Source organism: Dromiciops gliroides, chromosome 1 (genome assembly GCF_019393635.1).
Source record: "Dromiciops gliroides isolate mDroGli1 chromosome 1, mDroGli1.pri, whole genome shotgun sequence".
NCBI classification, from domain to species: Eukaryota; Metazoa; Chordata; class Mammalia; order Microbiotheria; family Microbiotheriidae; genus Dromiciops; species Dromiciops gliroides.
This window is the reverse complement of record NC_057861.1, coordinates 236,972,180-236,999,818: the sequence shown is the minus strand read 5'-3', so window position 1 is coordinate 236,999,818 and position 27,639 is coordinate 236,972,180. Positions and strand designations below refer to the sequence as shown.

The 27,639-nt window shown below is 40.5% G+C and overlaps 1 protein-coding gene across 1 annotated transcript; it reads right to left on the bottom strand.

Annotated features, from left to right (window-relative positions):
* Nucleotides 1–3,957: 3,957 nt before the first annotated feature.
* Nucleotides 3,958–4,635, bottom strand: LOC122736126 (SOSS complex subunit C-like). The gene is given in 3 exon segments (XM_043978158.1): nt 3,958–4,351; nt 4,353–4,471; nt 4,547–4,635. Coding segments are annotated over 3 exon segments (315 nt in total). The 5' UTR covers nt 4,572–4,635; the 3' UTR covers nt 3,958–4,180.
* Between the last annotated feature and the right edge of the window lie 23,004 nt (nt 4,636–27,639).

Genomic DNA, 27,639 nt, shown 5'->3' with positions numbered 1-27,639 from the left:
GACAAAAAGGACACATGGCCTACTTACCAAACATAAAACAAGGAGGAATAGCTGATTTACTGGCTGATGGAATCAGGATTCAAAAAGATTTTATACATAATTGCACATACATAATCTATATCCAGTGGCTTATCACTTCAGGGAGGGGAGAGGGGAGAGAAGGAAGGAGGGATAAAATTTGGAACTCAAAAATTTAAATAAAAATGTTTATTAAAAAAGAGAAAAAAAGAATTGTAATTAGAAGACTGGGTCAAATCTAGAAAGATGACATTTAATGGGAATAAATGTCAAGTCCTACACTAGAATTGAAAAGAAATAAACATCCTAAGTATAATATAGGGAGGTATGACTAGATGCCAGATCATCTAAAACTATCAGGAGGAAATTACTTTTGTATCCTACAAGCTCAATATAAGTCAGTATTATAATATGGCAGCCATGAAAGCTAATGCTGCCTTCAGTTGTATTATGTCACATAGCAACCATAAATAAGGAGGACATACTCCTGCAGTGTTTGCCCTCATCAGATTGGGTCCTGAGTATTGTGTTCATTTATGGGCATTACATTTTAGGGAGGATGTTGACAAGTTGGCAAGCTTTCAGAGGACAGCCAGTAAGATGAATTGTCACAAGGTCATGCCATTGGCTGAAGAAACTCAAGATATTTAGGCTAGAGAAGACCTGGGGGCAGGGAGGGGTGAATATAGTAAAAAAAAAAAAAAAAGTGCTTTTTATTTATTTGTTCGTTCATTCATTCATTCATTTATTTCTTAATTGCGGGGTAATGAGGGTTAAGTGACTTGCCCAGGGTCACACAGCTAGTAAGTGTCAAGTGTCTGAGATCGAATTTGAACTCAGGTCCTCCTGAATCCAGGGACAGTGCTTTTATCCACTGCGCCACCTAGCTGCCCCCTTAAGAATTGTCTTTTATAAAGCGATTTAAAGTGTCTAAGGCACTTTATATACACTATCTCCCCAGAATCTCATAAACAACTCTGGGAAGTAGGTACTAACCATAGCATTGTCTCCATTTAACAGCCGAAGAAACAGAAATGCTACATTTTCCCCCCAGTATCACACATGGTGTCAGACATTGGATTAGAATTCAGATCTTTCTCATTCCCAAACTAGAACTCTATCTACTATAACAGTCTTTCAGTCAGCAATCACTTATTAGTGTTGGTAATACAAATATAAGCAGAATGTACCATAATTCCTACTTTCAAGGAGTTTACATTCTAATTGGTGAAGACATAAGAAAGGGAGTTGAAAGCAGCTGAATTGGGGCAGGAGGGGGGACAGCAAAGGGCTCAGGGCATAATAGAAAAAGATCTAAATGTAGCCTGAAGAGGAATGAAACAAGGCATTCCTTAAATGGAAGTTTTTGGGGGAACCATCCAGTGAGAAGGACAGGCTACAAGAGCAGAGGGGAGTGCTAATGTGTAAATTCCAAGGCTGGAATGAATTTCCAAGATGGATATGCTTTTGGGACATGGTCGAGAAAGTCCAGAGTGCAGGCTGGAGTAGATTGAATCTTGACAGACCTAGACACCCTCTTTAAATAGAAATTCTGGGAGGAGTCATGTGATCATAGATTATCACCGCACGGAGAGCTGTCTTGAACTTTTTTTTTCTTGTTTTTGGTGTGGGGTTTTTTGTTGGTTTTTTTTTGTGGGGCAATGAGGGTTAAGTGACTTGCCCAGGGTCACACAGCTAGTAAGTGTCAAGTGTCTGAGGCCAGATTTGAACTCAGGTCTTCCTGAATCCAGGGCCAGTGCTTTATCCACTGAGCCACCTAACTGCCCCCTTGAACTTTTTCAAGGACTAATATGTGGAAGGAGGGTTAGAGTTTTTTTTCCTGTTTAGTTTGAGGACAGGGATGGGAGCAATGGGTAGAATTTGTAAAGAAGAATATGCAAGCTTAATGTAAGGAAAAAACTGATGAAAATTGAACCTGTCCAAAAGCCTAACAATCTGCCTGAGGAGGTAGAGGGTTCCTCCTCACTGGAGGTCTCGTATCCAAAGTTGAATGACCACTTGTTGGCTACTTTATAGATCGGAGGTTTCTCTTTAAGTGTTGGATTTGCATTAGAGGTCCTCAGACTTTGCAATTATGTGATTCTGTGAAGCTATAGAGAGGAACATTTCATCCTAGGATGAAGAAAAACTTCCTAAAGCAGGATAGCAAGTAAAATTTCTTCTGGTCAGAATATGTCAGAAAAGAAAGTGATTTTGTTGGTTATAAATATTTAAAATAGAAGCAGGATTGTGGAATAGAGATGGAGGCTTATGGACTGGCTTGCTTCACCTGGTGGTTTGTTACCCCTAAATTTATTTGCATGCTTATTAGGGAACATCGTGAAAATGAGAAGACCCTCATTTCCCTAGCCCTTATATAGTTCCTCTGGTTTATTTTTCCCCTCAAATTAGAGTGTATTAAATAAGTATTGGGGATATAGATTAACAATCTAGAATTAAATTAGAGGTAAAGAATATTTTCTAACCTCAAGTCATAATTTCTAGAATCAAGAACTGAAAGTCAACAGAAATAAGAAAAACAGACAGGCTTAGCTCTGGCATTTCTGCTAGTTTTTGCTAGTTTCCTGGGAGGGTTGGTATCTAGATTATGCAATAAAAAGTGTAAGAGGATCCTTGTCAGTGAGAGGTTTACTAAATTCCATACCTTCAAGAGATGGGAGCAGAGAGCAGCAAATGACCCTGAGGAGGCGAGTAGCTGAAGTCCAGCAGATGGTAGCAACTTGATGACAGTGAAAGTAACAGAGATGCCTAGTAAAAAGAATGTGACGGAAAGTGAATACTGTGAGGGAGGCAAAATGATGCCCAAGAGAACAGGGATGGGATGCTCTACTCATCACCAAGAAGGGGGTGGCAGGGAGCAACAAAATGACAGCATCAGAAGATCTAAACAGCCAGACAGCTTTGGAGGAATGAATTTTCCCCAATCATGCATATTTCCTGACCGTACCTGTCCCTAAGTATGTGCACTCGATGTACATGCCCTTGTCACAAGGGTTTCTGGTATAAATCTCTTTAAGCATATTCTTTAGCCATATGTGTTCTTTATTCATTAGTCAGTCAACTAGCACAGTGGATGGAGCCTCAGGCCTGGAGTCAGGAAGACTCATCTTCATGAGTTCAAATCTGGCCTCAGACATTTACTAGCTATGTGATCCTAGGCGGGTCACTTAAATCTGTTTGCCTCAGTTTCCTCATCTGTCAAATAAGCTAGAGAAGGAAATAAAATACTCTACCAACTCTGCCAAGAAAACTCTAAATGGTGTCATGAAGAGTTAGACACAACTGAAAAGACTGAACAACAACAAATGTGTTAGGAGCTATGCTAAACACTGAAGATGCAAAGAAAGGGAAAACAATCAACCTCTGTTTTCAAGGAGCTCATTATCTAATTCAGGAGACAAGAAGCAAGCAACTATGTAGTCCCAGAGAGAAGGCATGAAGATTAAGGAAGACTGGGAAAGGAGGATTCCTTTTTTTTTTTCAAGAGTAACGCCCAAGTTATTTATTGTCACAGTAGCTTTTAATATCATGTGTTAACATCATTTACATAAATCTCATATTTAAGAAATACTAAAAAATGTATAGTACTAGTTTGTAATTTAGACTACTATCTTCTAGGATTAAAAGTGAGAATAGGAAAACTAGAGATGAGGCCACATAAAAGATTTCAGGGCCATTTTGGAAACCAATATGTTCAAGAACATGAATTTAGGGGGTACAGTAATAACAGTCTGATAAAACACCAAGAAGAATGGATGTTTTATATGGCCAACCCTATTTGTTTAGAATGAAAAATGGCATTTCCTTAAAGTTAAGTACCTTACAGAGTTTTTCTATGTTCTAGTCTGGTCTTATTGTATACTTCATCCTACTTAAAAGTAAAAAAAAATATTTAAAGCGGTCAAGCACATTGGCATAAATAAATGAAGTGCATTACAGAATGGTTACAGACCGTGTATAACATGCACCATTTATGTACATTTCACCTGCATAGATGTAAAGTGCCTTTCTTGTAACAAGGCATGAGATACAAAATCTCACACAAAAAAATGTGAGTCATTTCTTAGCACAGAGTGAATCAGAATGATAGTAACTTTGGCAGTTCATTTTACAAAGTTATTTTTCCCAGCAAATGTTTCCTTCATTCTGGGTCCAGCCGAGGCAAAACGGGAAGAATGAGATTTCCAAATGCAGAGTCCTGAGTTATGAAATATCCCGAAGAATGTGCATGAGCATGCTGTAAGACAGCCTTCTGCTGCGCTGCAATGTGCTGTTGTTCAGCATGATCACGAAAATCCTTATTAAGGGGGGGGCCTGGAGAGGGCAATGCTGGCTCCAGGATGATTTGTGGAAGATTGGTTTTGCATAAGTAATTTCCTTTTCTCCTTGTCTAGTTCTGCCAGGATTGCTACTCGATTCTTATTTTGAAAACCTTCTGAGAACAGTTTGGTTGGTACTGAATGACTTCTTCCTGGGGGTGGTCATGAGCTAAATCATCATTCATAATCTTGTCCAGGAGGATTTGTTGCCATGCTCCTATTCGTTGTTTAATTATCTTCGATAGCAATTATGGCAGTTAGATTTAGAGTGATACAGAAGTGCACTGCGGGGCCTCGGGGCGCCTGCCCCTTGCCTTGGGGACTCAGATCTCGGAGGGTCTCACGGCTCTGCACCCACCGGGACAAGAGCCGACCATGAGAGCGCCGCTCCCTGCCTCCAGTCCCTCAGCCCGCCACTATCCCACTATCCCGGCTCTTCCGGCTCCGGACGGAAGCCGTCCCAACTCCTGGACAACGGTTCTCCCTGTCCCGCCGAAAGGAGGATTTCTTATAGAAGGTGGGAACTTTAGTTGAGACTTGAAGGATGTCAGGGAAGCCAGGAAGTCAAGATGAGTAGGGTGAGTTTTCCAAGTGTGGCAAACAGCCAGTGAAAATGGTCAGAGATGGGGGAAGCTAGGTGGCGCAGTGGATAGAGCACCGGCCCTGGATTCAGGAGGACCTGAGTTCAAATACGGCCTCAGGCACTTTACACTTACTAGCTGTGTGACCCTGATCAAGTCACTTAACCGCAATTGCCTCACAAAAAAAAAAAAAAAAGAAAATGGTCAGAGATGGAAGATGGAGTATTGTGTGCGAGGAAGAGTAAGCAGGCCAATGCCACTGGATTACAGAGTATAAAGGAATAAGGTATAAGGAGATTTATACGATAGGAAAGGACCAGGTTATGAAGGGCTCTGAAAATACCCTTCATGTATGTTCTCACACCACATGCATTCTCTAAATGGATACTCTTTTCCCATTCATTGGTTTTGTGGCAAACTATCAGGAGGCATCTTTTTTTTTAATTAATAAAGTATTTTTTTCCATTACATGTAAAGATAGTTCTCAACTTTTGTTTATACAAGCTTTACAATTTCAGATTTTTCTCCCTCCCTCCCCTCCCTCCCCCCTCCCTTCCCTCCCCCCTCCCCTAAACAGCAGGTAATCTGATATAGCTTATATATATATATATATATGCACATACACATAATAACATTAATCCTATTTCTGCATTAGTCATGTTATAAGAGCAAAAAATCAGAGCAATGATAAAAAACCTCAAAATAGAAAAAAACAACAGCACCAAAAACAAAAGAAATAGTATGGTTCATTCAGCATCTATACTCCACAGTTCTTTTTTTTTTTTCTTGGATTTGGAGATCCTCTTCTATCATGAGTTCCCTGGAATTCTTCTGTACCATTGCATTGGTGAGAATATAGTCCATCACAGTAGATCAACACTCAATGTTGATGATACTGTGTACAATGTTCCTCTGGTTCTGCTCATCTTACTCATCATTAGCCCACGAAAGACCCTCCAGGTTTCTCTGAACTCTTCCTGCTCATCATTTCTTACAGCACAATAGTATTCCATTGTATTCATATACCACAACTTGTCCAGCCATTCCCCAATTGATGGGCACCCCCTCAACTTCCAATTCCTTGCCACCACGTAAAGAGCAGCTATAAATATTTTTGTACATATGGGTCCCTTTCCCCTTTCCATGATTTCTTTGGGGAAAAGACCAAAAAGTGGTATTACTGGGTCAAAGGGTATGCACAGCTTTATCGCCCTTTGGGCATAATTCCAAATTGCTCTCCAGAATGGTTGGATCAGTTCACAGTTCCACCAACAATGAATTAGTGTCAGGAGGCATCTTACATGGGCATGTAGAGGAGAATCTTTTCTTATAACTTAATTAGCTATTCTAGTGTCCTTCAGATGACAGGTAGAAATAGACAAGTCAGTAAGATCTTGTGAACTATGGTTTTGAGTGGTTGTTAATTCACATTATGCCTCAAACTTGAAGGAGCATCTCTGGAGGCCCAGGGGGATCTTGGGTACTTTATTAACAATTAGAGCTATACAGAAGTACAGTGGGCTCCCTCAGAAAGTAGTGGGTTCCCTACCACTGGAGGTCTTTGAATAGATACTAGATGGTCACTTTTGGAGACAGTGTGGAGCAGATTCCTCTGGACTAGGTTGCACTAGGTGGCCTCTAACATCCCTGTCATCTCTATAATGAATGCTATGATTCTATGAAGGTTCATGTAAAGATCAATAGTCTTAGGGTAATCTCTCTCTTCTCCCCTTCTCTCCATTTTAAACCTCCCAGGATATCATCCCCCTTTCTCCAACTTTACTCTGGTCTCTGAGAGAAAGGTGACCCTCCACACCAAGGCCAACCCCTCTAAATATATTTGCCACCTCTCAAATCCTCCTGTAGATTGTCCTGACAATCAGTCAGTCAATAAATATTTATTAAACACATAATATATTTCAGGCACTGTGCTAAGTACAGGAGATACAAAGAAAGGCAAAAGACAGACCTTGGCCTTCAGGACCTCACAATCTGTTGGGGGAGATGACATACAAACAACTATGTACATGCAAGAAATATACAGATTAAAGTGGAAATTATCCCTTTATTTCTCTAACCTTCAGCCCAGGTCTCCCCATCCTTAAAGATTCCTTATTTGACCCTTCTGTCCCCTCAAATGATTAGCCTCTATCTTTATTTCTTTTCACAGTCAAACTCCTAGGAAAAGTTGTCTACTCTCAATGCTTCCTCTTCCTTCACTCATTTCTCAAACTTTTACTATTTGGCTTCTGACCTTATTACTTAACTGAACCAATAAGCTCTTTTTTTTTGCAGGCAACAAGGGTTAAGTGACTTGCCCAGGGTCACACAGCTAGGACGTGTCAAGTGTCTGAGGCCGGATTTGAACTCAAGTCCTCCTGAAGCCAGGGCCAGTGCTTTATCCACTGCACCACCTAGCTGCCCACCAATGAGCTCTTAAATGTTAAAAACAATAATCTTAGTCTTCATCCCTCTTGACCTCTCTGCTGTATTTTACACTGATGACCATCCTGACCTAGATACTTCATCTTCTCTAGTCTTTCACACTAGTGCTCTCCACTGGTTCTCCTCCTATGTCTTCAACATCCTTTCTTGGATCATTGCCTCCATCACACTTCCCTTCCTGTGTCTATATACCCAAGGCTCTGTCCTAGGCTCTTTTCTATTTCTACATTCTTCTTCTTGATGTTGTCCTGTGCTTCCATGGGTTCAATGATCATCCCCAAGCAGATATCTCACATGTGGATCTATGTATATTCTCCCCTTTTCTTATCTCAAAATCCCTCAATGTCACTTCTCACCTACTTTTTCTAGTTTCTGTCAATGACATGGCCCTTTAAAAAACAAAAACTAAACTAAAGTCAACTCCTCTATGTGTGCACTTGATCCCACCCCCTCCTTCTTTCTCTAGCAGATTGCAACTGTAGTCATCTCCCCTTTCTTTCTAATCTCCAATCTCTTCCTGTTTACTTGTTTCTTCCCTCATACCTTCAAATAAACTAAAGTCTTCTTCATCTTTAAAATAATTTCACCAGACTCTCCCATTTTCTCAAGTGATTTCCTTGAGTTTAATCTCCATTTCTTAGTCAAACTCCTAGAAGAAAACTATCTGTTTTCTTTGCCTTCATATTGTCTGTACTCACTCACTCTTCAGTGCTTTGCAATTTGGTTTCTGACTCAATTGAAATCGATCTTTCTAAAGGTATCAGTGATCTTTTATTTGCCAAATCTAGTGATCTTAGTTCTCATTCTTCTTGACTTCTTTGCTTTATCTGATCCTCTTAACTCAGATACTCTCTCCTTTTGGGGGTTTTCTTGCTATTACCTTCTGCTAGTTTTGCTCTTGCCCAACTGACAGCTCCTTCTCAGTCCCCTTTGATGGATTGTCATCCATATTAAATTCCTAACAGTGGGTGTACCCCATCTCTCTTCTGGGACCTTTTCTCTTTCATCTCCATAGTCTCTGTCTTGGCAACCTCATCCCACTGGTTCTATTATTTCTATGCTGATGACTCAGATCCATAAATTGAGTGTAAACTTTATTTACATATAGCCACAGTGCATCTTTTTTTGGTTTTGTTTCATTCCATATAAGGAAAGACAAGTCATTGTATATTTCTTTGAAATCATCATATTTGCCATTACCTACACCTCAGCAATATCCCATCATATTACTTTCTCACAGTCTGTCCAATTGCATAGATATTTTCTTTCCTGTTTTTTTTGTTATCACAAATTATACTATTATGAATATTTTTATACATATGGGTCTTTTCTTGCAGCCAATAATGTCCTTGAAGAGCAAACTCAATAGTGCTATTTTTGAGTTAGAGTATAAACAATTGAGTAAATTTTCTTGCATAATTCCAAACTATTTTCAACAATAACTAGACTAGTTCATTGGTAACAGATTAGTCTGTCTGTTTTGCTGTAGGTGCTCCAAGATTCTACAATATCTCATGAATATTTTTCTTTCACTCTACTCCTAATGTCCATACTCTAGCTTGGGCCCTCATAACACTCAGCATGTACTAATATAACAACAACAATGACAACAATAACAACTACCATAAAGATTTTTGGGGCACTACTGCCACAGGTCTCCTTCTAAGTTGACATAATGCCATTAATAACTTCTCCTTGCATCTGGCCAGTCAACCAATTTCAAAATCACTTACTCGAACTATTATTTGGATAATATATTGCCATCTAGAACACCACCAAATCAGTTTGAGAGAATGAAATACTTTGCTAAATACTTTACTGAAGATAAACTATATTTGCAATATTCCCTTGATTTGCCCGTCTAATAATCCTATCAGAAAGGGAAATGAGGTTGATCAAGCATGACCTGTTCTTGGTGAAGATTTGTTTCCTTTTTGTGATTACCATTTCCTTTTCTAGCAGTCTACTAACTATCCTTTTAATATTATGTTCTAAAATTTTTTCAGAAATCAAAATTAATCTTACTGACTAATGGTTTTCAAACTTCATTTTTTTCCCTTAAATTTTTTTAAAATTTAGTCTTAGGGGGAAAAGTAAGAAAACCCATTTCCTTAAGGATTCTTGTGTCATCTTGGCATAGGGTTCTCTTCCTTTCCCCCACCTATTTGGTGTTAGGGAAGCTATCTTTCTGATACCTTGGTCTTCTGAGAAGACACTGAAGACATAATAATAACACTCCTCCTCTTCCTCCTCCTCCTCCTTCTGCTGCTATTACTTCTAGCTAACATTTATATAGTACTTACTAAATGCCAAGCACTGTGCTAAGTGCTTTATAGTCAATATTTCATTTGATTCTTACAACAACCCTGAGAGGCAGGTGCTATTATTATTCCCATTGTATAGATGAGAGAGGTTAAGTGGCTTGTCCAGGGTCACACAGCTAGTGTCTGGGGTAGGATTTGAACTCAGGTCTTCTTGATGCTGGAACTGGTGCTTTATCTACTGTACCACCTAAATGACCCCTGGAAGTGAGCCATGTCATAGATGTTGTTGTTTGTCCTTCCTTTTCAAAGAGGACCAATGACAATATGGGGTGATGTCTTGATTTGTGCATGAATCATATTTAAGTGAGACAGACTTGCACAGAGTCATCAGCCTTGCTCTCTCAGAGTCATCAAAGCCTAGGGGCAAGACAAAAGTCATGATGACTGGCAATGGCCTGGGATGCAGTGGGTGGCCTTGGCATCTTTTGATGTCTGACCAAGCTCTAATACTGTCTTGGTGCTCCACGGTGTCTGCTTTCACCACATTCATGGTTGTAGGAGTAAATTGTTCTCATCCACCCAGTCCAATGGGAAGAAGTCTTCACATGCTTGGGGTGGACATCTCCCTAACTCACCAATGGGTCTGAGGTCTGTTAGTTTCCTCAACCTGGTTTAACCCAGTGCTGAGGTGGTTATACTGGGTTGTGGCTATTACATAGTTCTTGGAGCCACAGGTCAGAGTTGGGTGATAAGAAATCACCAAAGGTGGATGAGCAGCCCTGAAAAGGGCTTGACAAGTTCTCACACCAGAGGTGTTAGCCCTCCCTACACACCCCTATGTCATAGATACAAACTTTAGGGTTAGTTTCCTTGTCTGTCTCTTACTGGTCTTCTCTTCTCCTACTGTAGGTGATTTCAGTATGCATTTTCTGGATGGGATGAAATCCAACACTCCTGGCATTTTTTCCCTATTCACTAAGAATTAAAGGATACCCATTCTCAAGAAACTCTTTCCCTGGCTTAAGGCAACCCTTTTGATATTACCCAGACCTCTCTTCACCCTGTCTCCTTCAGTATGTGGCTTGGGAAAGAAGTTATCAAGGCAACTTCCTTCCTCAGGGAACACTAATCTTTATTTTGATTTCTATTTTGGAGCAGAAATGCATTAAGGGCTGCCATGTTCCCCTTCCTTCACTACCATGTGGCAAAAAAGGATTTTTTTCATGGAACCCTGGACAGAAACTTTCCCGTTCCTTGCCCTAGTGCGGAGTGGAATGTGGCCAGAGGGAGACTTCCCCTCTCTTCAGAAGGAAATGTCCCATTGTTATTGTTTTAAACTGAGGGTAGACACCATTCATATTGAACTGGAAAAACCATGTACCCCATCTTTGGTGTTGAGCTACCTGAACAAACAGGGGATTGATCATTCTTTCATTTCTTAATACCTTTTATTTATCAGCAGGACAAAATTGGGTAGGAAAGAAAAACTGAAGACATTTTCCTTATGACTCTTCACAATCAGGAATCACTTGCTGTTCTTTTTGTTACCCTTTGGCGTAAAGTCTTTTACTGTATTAAAGAAAACTGCCAAGCGGCCTTCAGTTGTACACATCAGCATAAGTAGCCAGACAGCAGGCGGAAAACAGAGCAAATCCTGTGACTGAGGGCACTGTTGGCTCATGGGACAATCTATCTGTTCTCTGAGATTCTTGTCCAGTACATCAACAAATTTGTTTTTGTTTAAAGACTTTCCCACACGGGCGACTGCCAAGTTCAGAGGGCTGCTCTTTGAGATTGATCTTGGGTTTTTTGGAAGGAGAGATGGGATTATATAATAAACTCTGTCTGTCTCCATCAGACACTTGGGAGATGCTGTTTCAGTATGTGTCAGTTTAAGACATTGAGAAAGTGGGTGGATGGGAGAGGAGGAGGAGAAAACTGAAAAGGAAGATCATAAAAAAAGGCTTTTACTTCATACACTTTTCAGTCTATGAGGCCTCCTTGCAAAGAAACGTCTCCAGGGACTCAAGTTCTATGGGGAGATGACTTGAAGTGGATTTTGAATTGATTTAAATTGGGCTAATTTGTTAAACAAGGATGATTTTTATTTTAAAAATTCCTGACCTATAGATTATGGCGAGTACAGCTATTATATAGCATTGTTTCCTATCTATGCCATATATAGATTAGAGGATTGTCCAATATCAGTCAACAAACACTTAATAAGTGTTCACTAGGTAACAGGAGCTGCTGGGCAGTGGATAGAGGGCTAGGCATGGACACAGAAAAAACCTGTCAAATCCAGCTTCAGATACTTACTAGCTGTGTGACCTTGAGCAAGTCATTAAACTCTATTTGCCTCAGTTTCCTCATCTGTAAAATGAACTAGAGAAGGAAATGGCAAACTACTCTAGTATCTTTGCCAAGAAAATCTCAGACAGGAGCATGAGTCAGGCAGGACTGAAATTACTAAATGTACCAGGCATTGTGCTAAGCATTGAGGAGATAAAGAAAGTAAAAATCTTAGTTCCCCTCCTCAAGGAACTCATATTCTAACGGAGGAGGAAACATGTAAACAGAAATATGCAACATACATACTGAATAGAAGGGAATCTCGGAGGGAAGAGACCAGTAACTGGAGGAACTGAGAAAGGCATCCTGTAGAAAGTAGGATTTGACCTGACTATTGAAAGAAGCCACTGAAGCTAAGAGGCAAAAAAGAAGGGGCAGAGTACCCCGGGCATGGGGAGGGGGGTGAAGAGGGGGCAGAACCAATGCAAAGGCATAGAGGTGGGAATTGGAAGGTATTGTTCGAGAACTAGCAGGTAGTCTGGTGCAACTGCATTGTAGAGGTCATGGAGAATAATTGTAAGAAAACTCAAAAGGTCAGAAGGGACCAGGTTGTCAAGAGTTTTACATGCTAAAAAGAGGAGTTTATATTTGATCCTGCAGGTAATTAGGAGCCATTAGAATTTATTAAATAGAGGAATGACATGGTCAGACCAAAGTTTCAGGGGAATCACTTTGGCAGCTGAGTGGAAGATGGGACCACAGTTGGGGAGAGATGTGGCAAAAGAACCAACTAGAAGTCAGAAGCCACTCTTTTGAGTACATTCTATAGCTGTATTTTGGGGAAACCACTTATTTGCTGGAAATTTCTTATAGGATAAAGTCTCTATGAATTTAAAACTATAAACAACCCAGCAATAAGTCAACAAGCATTTATTAAGTACGGTAAGGGGCTAAAATCCTAGCTAGTCTGTCTAAAATCTAATGAGTGGTCACCAATAAATTAGAAGCTTTAGCAATAGTTTAGACTTTTAAGCATTTATTAAGGAGAATAAGAATTTGGTGAAGAGAGAGAAAGAGGCCTAGATTCAGCTGTCTGTCTCAGGGAGCCAATGTCTCCAGCTCCTCTCTCCCCTGAGGGCCTTGTGAAAAAGTGTGAGAGCAAGCCTTGCCCTTCTTCATTCCACAAGTCTCCTGTGAAACTGGGAACATCCCATCCACACACACACACATCTCCAAGCTAATTGGCTGGTAGCTTTGATTGACAGTACCCACAGGCAAACATCACTTCCTGATGCCAAGGAAAGGCCACATGGCTTGCCCTCAGATGTCTTCTCCTCATGGTGGAACTTTCATACAGTAACTCTCCAGCAGGTAGCGTCACTCCAATCATTACAGTACCCACTCCATGCTAGGTACTGTGTTAAGTTGTGGGGGAAAAATGACCAAAATGAAGCATTTCTTACCCTCAAGGAGCTTACACACCAATGGGGATGTGATGTTTAAAATCTATATTGTGGTCACCAAAATGAGAAGCTTTAGCACCAGTCTTTGGGCATTAAGAATTTATTAAAGCATACCAGGTATTCACATGGAGTTCAGAAAGTTAAGAAAAGGCCTATCTAGCCTAGAGTTCCAGTGTGGTCTGGTTCTTCCTCAAGTCCTCTGCCACAAGTCTGCTTTCTGGCAATTAATGTCTTAAATGGTAAATTCCCATAATAGATAATTATGGGGATTACCATAAAAGAATAGAGAATTGAAGGGATATGAGCATTCCCACATAAAATAGGTGCATGGGATATACATCCATGCCACCAAACATATTGGAGGAAACTGAGTCAGGCTTAATCAAATGCATTGGATTGAGATGTCCACGGCATCAGGCATATTGCAGGGGAATAGAAGCCAGGTGTAGAATGAGATGGGTGGGATGAAAACTTCCAGCCATCTGTGCAGTACCTGGACTTCATAAGTGTTTCCCCTTCTGTGAGAGTTCAATGCCTGCTCTTAAGGGCTAGCCAGGTGTGATTACAATCCAGTTAACTAGAAGTAGGCTAATCAGCAATCAATCACTCTCACTTGATTCAATCAGTCTCGATTAATCTCCAGGTGGGTCTTGGAGTATCTGCTAAATCCCATTATTTTATCACAGGGAAGATGAGACGTACACATGCAAATAAGTACATGCAAAATAAACACAAGAAATTGGTGGGAAAATAAATAAAGCATTATAATCTGGGGAGAATCAGAAAAGATCCCATGCAGGACATATTGTTTTAGCCAAGCTCTGAAGAATACTTTATAATTCTAAGAGGCAGAAGTGAGGGGGCATAGGGAAAAATTTCTTTTGTCTTTTTACAAAGTAGGAGGGAAATATGTTTAGAGCTTTACACATACTAGCCATTCAAAAATGACATGTTTAGTTCACATATTAGCCATTCAAATATGACTCTGTGTCAGTTATCCATGCTTTCTGAAAGAGGAAGAGAGTGGTTTTGTTTTGTATGAGTAAATATTCAAGCCAACTACTCATTGGAGATAAGTAGACTTTCCACCCCCTTTTTTTATTCTCCTCTTTCTTCTCAAAGTACCCCAAACCAGTTTTTGCTTCTTGATATCCTACATACTCCTGAAGGTCTAGTTCAAATGTTACCTTCTCCATGAAGCCTGACCTGATATCCCTGCCCAGAAATAGTGATAACAATTGATATTTCCATCACCTCATCTCAGGGTAATTTCTAGTCTTCTTACTCAACTTTCAAATTCTGATTTGTGTTATGTGTATTTGTGACATGTCATCTACCCCATTAGACTATAAGCTTCCTGAAGGCAGGAAGCTATATTTTTGTGTCTTTTTTCCATTAACACCTAGCACAAGGACTTAAATATAATGGACACTTAATAGATGCTTATGGAATAACTACGTGAATCAGTCGATTGATCTATGTGTAAACTATATATGCTTTCAGAGTGTGGTTGAATGGACATACTCTTTGCTGCATAACAGATAGTAATGAAACAGAAAATACTCCTGTGACCACAAACCCTAGGACAATTTTCATTAGACTCTAGAGGGGAATACCATAGCATTTACACATTGCTTTTCAGTCAAGCCACATTCACTGACCACAGTGCTATCATTGAGGTCATCTTGTATAATCCATAGTAGGGTGTTGGAGGTCAGTTTAGGAAATTTTTAGATTCACTTATGGGTGAGCAATACAGAAGACATGTCACTATAATGAAGATTTTATATCTATATCTATATCTATTTATCTGCCTAAGTGCAATGCTGAGAAGAAAGAAGATAGAAGGAGAAAGAAGATGAAGAAGGATCAATAGAGCACTTTAAAGCTTACAAATATTGTTTCAGTGCTTATAAAGCACTTTATAAATATTATCTCATTTGGTCCTCACAATTGGAATGTAGGCACTATTACTATCCTTGTTTTACATGTAAAGAAATTGAGGCAGATAGCTTAAGCAACTTGTCCAGTGTCTGAGGACAAATTCAAACTCATGTCTTCCTGACTCCAGGTTCAGTGCTGCTGCCTCAATCCATAGCTTCTTCCTAAAGGATGAAATGTGTGTGTGTGTGGGGGGGGGGGTTGGAGTGGGGGAATAGCTTTGTCTTTGGTCCTCTAATTACCCCTTTTAGAACCATTCCTGTGTATTACCTTTGTTACCTTGGACAAATGGCTAACTTCTGTGGGTCGTAGTTTCCTTACCTATAAAATTGAGGAGTTTGCACTAGGTCCCCTTTAAGCTCTACAGCTATGGACCTGCCATCCTCCCAACTTTAAATCCCATATTCCTATGAATTAGATAAATGAGTGTGTTTCAATAACTTAAATGTCAAAACAAGCCGAATATAACCCAAAAAAGAAGGCAAGAGTAGGACACTGTCAGGAATTCAGTCACAAAGTATTAATTGAGCTCTTATATTATGTGTAGCAGAGTTGTCACCCTGAGAGCTCCTAATCTCTCTTTCTTCCTTCCTTCCTTCCTTAGGCAATGAGAGTTAAGTGACTTACCAAGGGTCACACATCTAGTAAGTGTCAAGTGTCGGAGGCTGGATTTGAACTAAGGGCCTCCTGAATCTAGGGCCAATGCTTTATCCACTGAGCCACCTAGCCGCCCAAGCTCCAAATATTTCAAATAAAAAGATGAAACCAACCAATTGGACCAAGAAAATGTGTGTAAATTCAAATTTAAAGATTCATTGGAGAGGCTTAGATGGGTGAGTTAGACAGGGTCTGTTGGTAGTTGTTTCAGGTGAAACTTCCAAAGGAAGTAGAATTTGATTTGCAATTGAAAGGAGATAGAGATATTGTATGGGGTGGGGAAGGAGGTGAGATAGGGAAGGGTCATGGAGTTCGATTCAATTCATTTGAGCCAAGATTCAGAGAAGACCTGGCATGAATGATGCTCTGATCTAATCTCCAGTTTGATGTAAAAATCTCACATGGTGCTGCTATTGATGTTGATTGAAGGAAGAGAAATGTTTTGACAGATGCCTGCAAAGTCTTTGGCAAGAAATAGGATTCCATTCAGTATGATGCGCTATCAAGGGAAAGCCTGTTAGCATCATACAGATGTGGCATGTTTTTGGCTCATTGATAAAATATGAGGTTTGGGAACCATACAAATGTGGAAGGTGTCAAGTCAATACTAGATGATCTCTGATTTCTATTCTAGGATTTCCAGCTCTTACTTTCTATGACTGACTCAAAAGGCAATTCATAATCCTTTGACTAAAATAACTGAGGGTAAAACTGGTTGCCTTTTCCCACACAAATGTTTTAACAACAATAATTTCCTAAAACATACACATATGAGCCCTCCCTCTACTCCTACCCCCATGCACCAGGAAGTGGTTTCTCCAAAATAGGAATAGGAGAGAAAACCTTTTACGTTTATATGCAAGGCAAGGGTGCCCATGTGTGGAGTTACTCTATCCTCTCTTCTCAGACCTGAACAATATGGTGAGAACAAAAGTACAGACTCCCCGTAGTGTCCAAGATACCCTCCTCATCCATACTTACTCATTGGAGGCAAAGACAAGGAAATTCAATGAGAACATTTCCTGGATTCCCATAGATTGCCAATGATTTTGCACTCTAGAAGAGGTTTTCATAGAGGAGTCAGAAAGGCCAGTAATTTGGTAAGTAATTGACATTTCTAAGGGTACTTTTTAGAATAAGCTCAAAGCCCAAAGGCTAAAAGAAGATAACTAAGGATAGGAGAATGGGGAATAGGGGCAACAAGGAAAAACACATGAGTGAGACAGCTAGATCCTCAGGTACAATGGTCTTCAGGCCATTTCAATTGCGTATGTGTGTGTATGTGTGCCTATATTTAGAAGTATTAGCATGCTTTTGAGAAGGGACAGTGAGTGTTGCTCCACCAGAGAGGCTGACCTCAGATTTGGCATACCTAGCTTCTTCAGCTCTCCATTGTTACTCCAAGTCAATGTGGGGGACAGCCAAGGTTTCATTTCCTCATTCCCCTCCCCCACCAGTGCAATTTAGTGAGGCAGGCAAGGACCATGGATTTTATAGAGGGTAAGCTAGTACTCCTTCAGATGCATCTGCTTGGTTTCCCAGCACTGCTGTTACAAGCAGAGAGACTCTAGGGGAGATCCTGGTCATACAATCAGAGCATAGAATTTTACAGAAAAGGTCAAAATGGAAGGGGGAGGGATGTTAGATAGAAAGGGGGGACATTCTACTCTCACTGCCACTACCCTAATATCTTTGGATTTTTACAATAGTCTTCTTTGGGGCGGGGGTATGAGGGTTAAATGACTTGCCCAAGTTCACATAGCTAGTAAGTGCCAAGTGTCTGAGGCTAGATTTGAACTCATGTCCTCCTGAATCTAGGGCTGGTGCTTTATCCACTGTGCCACCTAGCTGCCTTCTACAATAGTCTTCTAACAAGCATATCTGAATGCAGTCATGCATTCATTCCATCATTTATTAAGCACTTATTAAATACACAGTACTTTGCACATAAGATGGGGCTGAACCTGTCATTTCCTCAGAGTAGGGAACATCCAGTGAGAACTTGCCTTTTCCAGTGCAAGTTGACATCTTCTCTCTGCAATTTATAGTCTTAGAGAATTTCTTGTAGCACTAAGAGGTAGAATGACTTGCTCTAGTCTGAGGTGGAACTTGAACCCAGAGCTTCCTGACTCTGAGACCTCTTCTTGATTCACCATGTCATGTTGCCTCTTGTGCCTTTCTCATAGTAAGGTTTTTAAAAAATAAGTATTCATTAAGACTTTACCATGAGCCAGATACTGTCCTAAGTGCTTTATAGATATCTCATTTTAACCATGTGAGAGTCAAAATGGGATATATGGAACATTAATCTCCCCCTTTTATACTTTCCCTTTTTTTTTTAGTGAGGCAATTGGGGTTAAGTGACTTGCCCAGGGTCACACAGCTAGTAAGTGTTAAGTGTCTGAGGCTGGATTTGAACACAGGTACTCCTGACTCCAGGGCTGGTGCTCTATCCACTGTGCCACCTAGCTGCCCCAATAAACTTTCCCTTTTGTATATATATATATACCTCCCAGGCCAATAAGAAAAGGCGCCTCTGAGCTTTAGTTCATAAAGGATCAGGTTTTATTGCTTGGGAATTAATTAGACCACAAAGGTGAAACCAATTAAGGAAATAAGGAAGTAGAAATGCAGATAGATAGTCTTAACACTAAACTTAGGGTTTTCTATCATTAACTCACCAACCCAGTCAGTCTGCAGTAACTCAGCAGTCGCTCAGAACAGAGTATGAAACACGTGCGTCACCAGGTCCCCAGACGCCACCAGCCTGAACTCCCTGTGCGCCACCATGGCTAAGTCAACTGCCAGAGAGCTCGAACTTCCATTCCCGCTGTCACTTTAGAGTTGGTGTTCCAGAAGTTCCTTGTGTTTTCTTCCCCAAAAGGGGAGGTCCTTCAAAAGCCACTCAGTAGCATGCTCAATCTCAGGGTGGGCCAGGTGTGGCCCCTCTCAAATGATTCAGCTAAAAGTTTTGATATTAATATTTACCACAAATAATTTTTAACACAACCACACAACAATCCTGGGAGGTGCTACTATTTATCCTCAATTTAAAGATGGGGGAACTAAGGCAGATTGTGATTGAGTGACTTGCCCAAGATCACATAGAAAAATGGAAATATCTGAGATCAGATTTGAATTCAGATCATCCTGCCTCCAAGTCCATTGGTGCCCCAGGTGCTTCATAAATACTTGTGAAATTGACAGCACTGAACTACATACTGATGGAAATGCTAACTAAGATAAATAAGACAAGATTGCTGTCCTCGGGGAGCTTACTGTCTTGCATGGGAGACCAAATATAAATGCAAATAGTTATGAATATGAAAAACCAACATGAAATTTCATAAAAGGGAAAGATTAATTCTCTATCCAGTCTAATCTTTTTCAGCCAGTTTTTTACCTTCCTAAAGTGCTATTTTCTTTTAAAAAAAATAAGTTTTGATTGATATTTTTTGCTTTTTAAAATTTCTATCATTTTCCCCAGTGTCCCTCCTCCCTCTCTGAGAGAACCACAACATACAGCAAGTAATATTTTAAAGACAAAAAAGAGGGGGAAAAATCAGTTTAACTGATTAATACATTGAAAAAACCTGAAATATGTGCAATGTGCAATACTTGTGGACCTCCTACTTCTATAAAGGGGTAGAGTGGGTGCATATTCACATATTGCTTCTTTTGAGCCCAACTTGTTTATAATTTTGCTTCTGAAGTATGTGTGTGTGTGTGTGGTTGTTATTTCCATTTATATGGTTCTAATAATTGTGTTTATTGCTTTTTGGCCCAACTTACTCCACTCTGCATCAGTCCATATAAGTCTTTTCATGCTTTCCATAGTTATCATGTTCATAAATTTTTTCTACAGCACAATAATATTCCATTAATCATGTACTATACTTTGCTTAGGCATTCCCCAATGGATGGGCATCACTTAGCTTCCAATTCTTTGCTGTCACAAAAAGGAAGTACAGTATTCTTGTCCAGTGTGTTTGTGAAAGAAAAAAAGTCCATGTCATCAAAAGCCTGCAGACATATGAGGCTTGATGCCTTATGGACATTGTTGTGCATATGACAAACTTGATTGAAAACAAGTAATCTGCATAATTGGCATACATGAATTAACACAATGAAGAACTGAGGACAAATCTGGGAGACTGTTTTTCCCCCTACCTGAAGAAGCAGTCTGGGAGGCAGCTAGGTGGCACAGTGGATAAAGCACCAACCCTGGATTCAGGAGGACCTGAGTTCAAATCTGGCTTCAGACACTTGACACTCACTAGGTGTGTGACCCTGGGCAAGTCACTTAACCCTCACTGTCTCAAACCCCCCCCCCCAAAAGTAGTCTGCACTAGACTCTGGAGGCTACCTTAATCATCTGCAGTAAGGAAAAGCCCAGGATTTCAAGCGTTGGGTTCAAATAGCCCAAGAAAAGCATTCTCAGAGAGTTTCTAAGGACAATGCAAATCCCCCAGCTCTAGAAAGAAAACTGTCTTTTGGCAAGAAGAGACCCTCAACTGTCTCCTACAATTTTATTCCTTTTGCTAATTTCTGGCTTGGTAAAAAAAAGTCCCACATAAGCAATCACACAGCCTGGGAGTGAGATGTGGTCTCAGCAGTCTCTTGGCTAATCAAATACTATTCTATTATTTCCCTCACAAATCATTATCTATCTTCCTTTTGAACATTTCCAGTGGTTCTCCTCACCATCGTTACTTTCAACTGCAAGCTATTCCTCAATACTCTCTTGGATTACACGTGGACAATTTCTTTCTTATTTGATTTCTCTCTTTATCAGAGAGTATCTCAGCATCGTAGAATCCCAGAGACAGAGGAAGGCATCCTTCAAAAACACTCCTGACAAGAAGTCATACCACTTGAAGATCTTCACTGATGGAGAAATCCATGGCATCCCCAATTCCATGTCATTCCCATTGAGCTCAAATTCTTAGGCAGACTTTTGGTGTGACCATTCTCTGGATGGACGCCACTGTCCTAGGCAGAGTATGTTTCTGCCTTCCTATACCTCCCCTCCTTTTTGACGGGGGGGGGGGGGGTCAGTTGCTCCTTGCCACAGAGTGCTAGGATAAGGACAGCAGCAGCAGTAAGAAAATTGCTAAGTAAATCCCCTAGCACAAACTCTGGGTTGCCAGAGTGTAGGGGCTGGTGCAGGATGGCGTTTTTTTTTTCTTTTGGTCACACTAGCAGACGCTGACAAAAATCCTTATTGAGTCATCTTTCTACTTTTATTTATTTATATTTCTGACTATGGAATTCATTTCCCTCAGAAGTTTTTGAAATCTATTTTCTTTAGCATTGGATAACTGACTGCACAGAATTTCCTTTCTCAGCTGCTATGAATGCTAAACTATTCATTCCTTTGGCTTCCATAACAGTGTTCACTTTTGGTTTTCCTCCTACATGTCTGAATACTTCTCAGGTTCCTTTGTTGGGTCATCATCCATCTGCTACCCCTAAGCATGGCTAATTCTTCTAAGATTCCTATGATAAAGTGTGGAGTAGCAGTTCTTCTCCATGGTGCCTTAATCTTTTGAAAGATTAAATTATCACTAAGGCAAGTTGGTAAAGGGTCACTGTCATCTTGAGGCAAAACTGCTAGACTTTGAAACAAGCCACTGTTGGCCAACCCAATCTAGAACCAAATGCATGCTCCATGTGACATCCTCTGGGTGCACCTTGTTTCCCAACATCTTGGGATGAGGCTAAGAATTGGTGTCTTATTTGAGTTCAGTCTGACTCTAGGAGTCCAGTATTTGTTGATCCAAATGCCAGGCCCAAAGAATGCACCATGAAAGCCAGTATCACAGCACGTAAACAGACTGGTTCTTGTTGGCATAACTAGAAAAGTCTTATCTCCTTTTGCTCTATTCCTTGTAATGCTGAGCTGCTATATTCTTTTTGTGTGTGTGAGGCAATGAGGGTTAAGTGACTTGCCCAGGGTCACAAAGCTAGTAAGTGTTAAGTGTCTGAGGTCAGATTTGAACTCAGGTCCTCCTGAATCCAGGGCCAATGCTTTATCCACTGTGCCACCTAGCTGCCCCAGAGTTGCTATATTCTAAGAGGAAGTCCTTTCTCTCCTACTGCCCCTAGTTGTTCAAGTTGTTAGTGCTTTCTCTCTTTGGAAACTATCGTGTATCTAATTCTCTGGGTGCATGTTTTATCTTGATCCCCTAAAACATATGCATCTTGAGGCAAAGAGAACCACTAGAATATATTAAGTATGAGGATAAAATGGTCAGATCTGTGCTTTAGTAAAATCACTTTGATCCCTGACTGGAGGATGAACTGGAATGGGGAGAGATTTGTAGCAGGGAGACCAATCAACATTGCAATAGACCAGGTGTTAGTTGATACCCTGCACCTGAGCAGTGGCAGAATCAGAAGAGATATGTTATAAAGGCTGTTGCAAAAGGTAAAATCAACAAGTGTTGGCAACCAATTGGATGTGGGGGATGAGAGAGTGAGCAGTTGAGGCTGGGTGACTGGGAAGATGGTTATACTCAACAGTGACAGGAAGTTAGGAAGAGGGGACAGTTTTGGTGGGAAGGATAATGAGTTTAGTCTTTGACATATTGAGTTGAAAGTATCTATGGGACATCCAATTCTAGATATCCAGTGAGAAGTTGAAAATGTGAGATTGGAGGTCAGCAGAAAATCTAGAGCTGGATAAAAAGATTTGAGAATCATCAGCATATAGAAGATAAGTGAATCCATGGTGGCTGATAGATCACCAAGTGAAACAGTATAGAGGGAGAAAAAAAGAAGGCCCAGTGTAGAGTCCTGGTGAACACCCACGATTAGTTGATATGACCTGGAATGAAGATCCATCAAAGAGGATTGAGGGGGTGGTCAGGTAGGTAGGAGAAGAACTAAGAGAGAGTAGATGACATGCAAACCTAGAGAGAAGATAACTTCAAGAAGAAGAGAGTAACCAATAGTGGCAAAGGGTGCAGAGAGATCAAGAGGAATCAAGAGTGAGAAAAGACTATTAGATTTGGTAATTAAGAGATTATTAGTGGGGGCCGCTAGGTGGTGCAGTGGATGAAGCACTGGCCCTGAATTCAGGAGTACCTGAGTTCAGATCTGGCCTCAGACACTTAACACTTACTAGCTGTGTGACCTTGGGCAAGTCACTTAACCCCCATTGCACCACACAAAAAAAAGAGATTATTAGTAATATTTAGTTAAATGATGAGGTTGGAAGCCAGACTGTGGAGAGTTAAGAAGAGAGTGAGAGGAGAGGAAATAGAGGCACCTGCCATAAATGACCTGAAAAAGGAATTTAGTGTGAGAAAGTTATTAATAATAGGGTGTTTTGGGGACTCAGAGACCCCCCCCCCCCAACACACACACACACAGGAACTCTGGCTGGTTTTGCAGGGCCAGCCCAGAGTCAGGAGAATTTCCAGGAAAATGTAGATCGACCTTCCTAACTAACTAAAGGAAGTTAACTAACCCAAGACCACCCTCAAGTTATGTCAATCAATGGACTTGAATGTTACCTGCCAATTAGCTTGGATCAAGGTGGAGTGACCCACCTCTACCTGAGACTGGTTAAAAACCCTCTAGAGGGGTCTCTTGCTCTCTTGGCATGCTCTTCCCTTTCCCATGCTGCTCTCTCTCTCTCTCTCTCTCTCTCTCTCTCTCTCTCTCTCTCTCTCTCTCTCTCTCTCTCTCTCTCTCTCTCTCTCTCTCTCCTCTCTCCTAGGTATGTAGGGCTTCTGATCTTTCTGAGCCATGTGTTCTCTCTCTTTACTAATACTTAATATGCTTTAATAAATGCTCAATGCAAAAAAAAATGCTTAATGCCCCATACTGGTGCAGTAGTTTCTAATTTCTAAATAGCTATATATTAGAACCCCAGCTAATTTTCCCTAAAACTTGGGACAGGAATAGGGCAACCCCATATAATTTTTAATTAGCCAATAAAAGGAAGAAGAGATGTGGGATGAGAATTAGTGGGGATGGAAGGAACATGTGAGGGTTTTTTGAGGATTGGGAGACAGGGGTATGTTGGTAGGCAGCAGAGAATCAGCCATTAAATAGGAAGAGATTGAAAATAAGGGAGAGGGGGCAGCTAGGTGGTGCAGTGGATAGAGCACTGGCCCTGGAGTCAGGAGTACCTGAGTTCAAATCTGGCCTCAGACACTTAACACTTACTAGCTGTGTGACCCTAGGCAAGTCACTTAACCCCAATTGCCTCACTTAAAAAAAAGGGGGGGGGAAGAGGGGATGGTATAGGGGACAATCTTCTAGAGAAGGGATGGAATGGGATCAAGGGTACATGTGGTGGGAACAGAGGAGGTGGTTGCAGAAAGTATCTGGGTGATGTGAAATAATTAGAGAAAAAAATGGAGCTCTCTGAGAATGGCCTTGTTTTTTCCAATAAAATATGAGGCAAGCTAAGATGGTGGGGGAGGGGGAACTCTGGGAGATTTGAGAAAGGATGAAAAGGTTTGGAAGAGACATTGTTGTGAGTGTGATAGTTAATTAGGGATGTGTAAAAGAATTTTCTTGCCATAGGAAGGACCCAATTGAGATCATATGACACATTTATAGTAGATGCAGATAACACGGTTTTGTGATTTTCTCCAGCTTCTTTCACTAGCAAGTGTGGAGGAGTGGAAGTAGCTGATAATGGGACTAATAAATTGGGATGAGCCCGAAGGAGGTTGACCATGATGATGAGGTGACTCAAAAGTATATCATAAGAGGAGTGGTTGAAGGGACATGGTTAGTTGTCTTCAAATATTTGGAGGGTTGTAAAGCAAAGATATAAAATATGAGGCTCACATCACTCCCACGTAGTTGAACCAGATTAAAATTGGTTTTGTTATTGCTGTTCAGTTGTTTTCAGTCATGCCTGACTTCATGCGCCTGGGGGGGGGGGGTTCTTTTTTTTTTCTTTTTTAGTGAGGCAATTGGGGTTAAGTGACTTGCCCAGGGTCACATAGCTAGTAAGTGTTAAGTGTCTGAGGCTGGATTTGAACTCAGGTCCTCCTGAATCCAGGGCTGGTGCTCTATCCATTGTGCCACCTAGCTGCCCCTAAAATTTTATTAGACTTGCTTTTTTTGTTTGTTTTGTTTTTGTTTTTCTGGGGTTTTTTTTTTTTTTGGCAGGGCAATGGGGGTTAAGTGACTTGCCCAGGGTCACACAGCTAGTAAGTGTCTGAGGCTGGGTTTGAACTCAGGTTCTCCTGAATCCAGGGCTGGTGCCTTATCCACTGCGCCACCTAGCTGACCCATAGGGGGGGGTTTTCTTGGAAGAGATACTGGAGTGCTTTGCAGTTTCCTTCTCCAGCTCATTTAATAGATGAGGAAACTGAGGCAAACAGGGTTAAGTGATTTGCCCAGGGTCACATGTAACTGGGAAATATTTAACAAAATAAACAAAAATACAACAAAACATAGATGACATGTTTTAGAACTAAATCAATATGCAAACTAAAGAGATCCTTCTGGACAGTATACATACATATACATACATACATACATACACACACACACACACACACACACACACACACACACACACACACACACATATATATATATATCCTACAGCTTTTTGAGTTTGACACCATTGCTCTACCAGACATGATTTGGTGAGATTCTAAAAAAGCATTATTATCATCAGTGAATCTAAATTATAGTGAAGCAGATTTTGGCTCATTATAACTTCTTAGTAACTGTGGAAACCTGGAATGAGCTGAATGGTAAGTAAGGTAGTGAGCTCCCTTTCACCTTATTAATGGTTTTCAATTTGTTATCGATGCCCTGAAGAGGATATTCTTTATCAGGTAGGAGTTGGAGAAGGTCAATCAGTCAATCAATAAACTAGCATTTATTAAGTGCATACTAGGTCCCAGCCACTTTGCTAAGCAATGGGAATGCAAAGAAAGGCGACAGTCCCTACTCTAAAGGAACTCATAGTCTAATGAGTGACCTCTAAAGTGTGTTCCAACTCTAAAATTCTATAAAGGAGCAAGATTTCATGAAATCAATTTGAGAAAATGAATTGTAGAAATTCTTCCTAACTTGTGTCATCCCCAGAACAGGACGGCTAACTTGGCTAGATTTCCATGATTTCTTTGGATATGTACGTAAGATGGCATTCGTGTGTTGTATGTGAGAGGGGAAAAGGAAGAGAGAACTATATACACAGTAACACACATAAATAGACTGAAAAGGTAGAAAGGAAAACATAGACATAGGCATTATATTTACAAAATGTAAAACCTTTAACATTTATACCATCTTCATGCTCACATCTCCTTGAAGATGAAACTTAGCACTAATCAAAACCTTATTGAGGGACACAGTGGATAGAGCACCGGCCCTGGAGTCAGGAGGACCTGAGTTCAAATCCAGCCTCAGACGCGTAATACTTACTAGATGTGTGACCCTGGGCAAGTCACTTAACCCCAATTGCCTCACTAAAAAAAAACAAAAACAAAACAACAACAACAACAAAAACCCCTTATTGAGTCTTGCTTCAGTTTCTCATTGTCTAGCAACACCAAAGAAGAAAGGCTATCAGGGAATTTATATTGCTTCTCGAAAAGGAGTTTTAAGAAAAGAAAAAAAAAATACCAAAAAAACATGCCTATAAACGGGAAGAACTTGTCCCTTTTGAGTTACTCATTCTGTATTTCATCTCTGAAAATCCAGACAGGTAGGAACAAAATTTGTTCTTCTTCCCAACCACTTTATCAGATGATTCTGCAAAAATACTTGGCAACTTGAAAGATTTAACCATCTGATTGAAGGTTTCTTTTGTGTGGTTAGTGAAACATATCTGAAAACATCTGTTTCCCAAAAACCCCAATGAGTTCCGATGGTAAGAATTTATTTTGGATTGTGGGTCACGTCTAGGGTATCTGGTGAATGTCACAATGGAGCAAACTCTTTTCATTAAAGAAAAAAAAATGCCTTTTCCCTCAGAACAGAAGCTCTAGGAAGGCTGATTACTGCTCACACCACTTTCTATTTTTTTATACTTTAGCTTTATGTCTTTTGGGGGTTTTGTTTTGTATTGTTTTGTCTTGTTTTGGTTTTGAATGAGGATGTGGGAGGAGGGGTGGTGGGTCTGGACTGGTGATTTCATCTATTTAGGGAATTCTTGGTGTGGAAATTCTTTCACCAATGTAAATCAGCAACTATCTTGTACTTTCATCTCAGTGTTATCTGGAGCACTACTCACTTAATTGCTTTGCCCATGGTTATGTAGATAGAATGTTTATGAGGCTGGATATGAGCCCAGGTCTTCCTGATTCCACTGCAGGCCCTCTTGACGCTATGTCACTGTGTCTCAAATCTGTTGCCATATCACAAAAATGCTTTCCAACTGTAGAAGGGACTATTATTCCCCCTCCCCCCCCACCCCTTCCATCCTTGATTATCCATAGTGACTAAAGGAAACTGCCAAGAATGCTCCCAAACAGCATATTATTTAAAATAATTTCTATTTGGTATTTATTGGACTAGAGAATCAAACTTATTATTTATTTATTTATTTATTGGGGGGGGGGGGAGGCGATGAGGGTTAAGTGACTTGCCCAGGGTCACACAGCTAGTAAGTATCAAGTATCTGAGTTCAGATTTGAACTCAGGTCCTCCT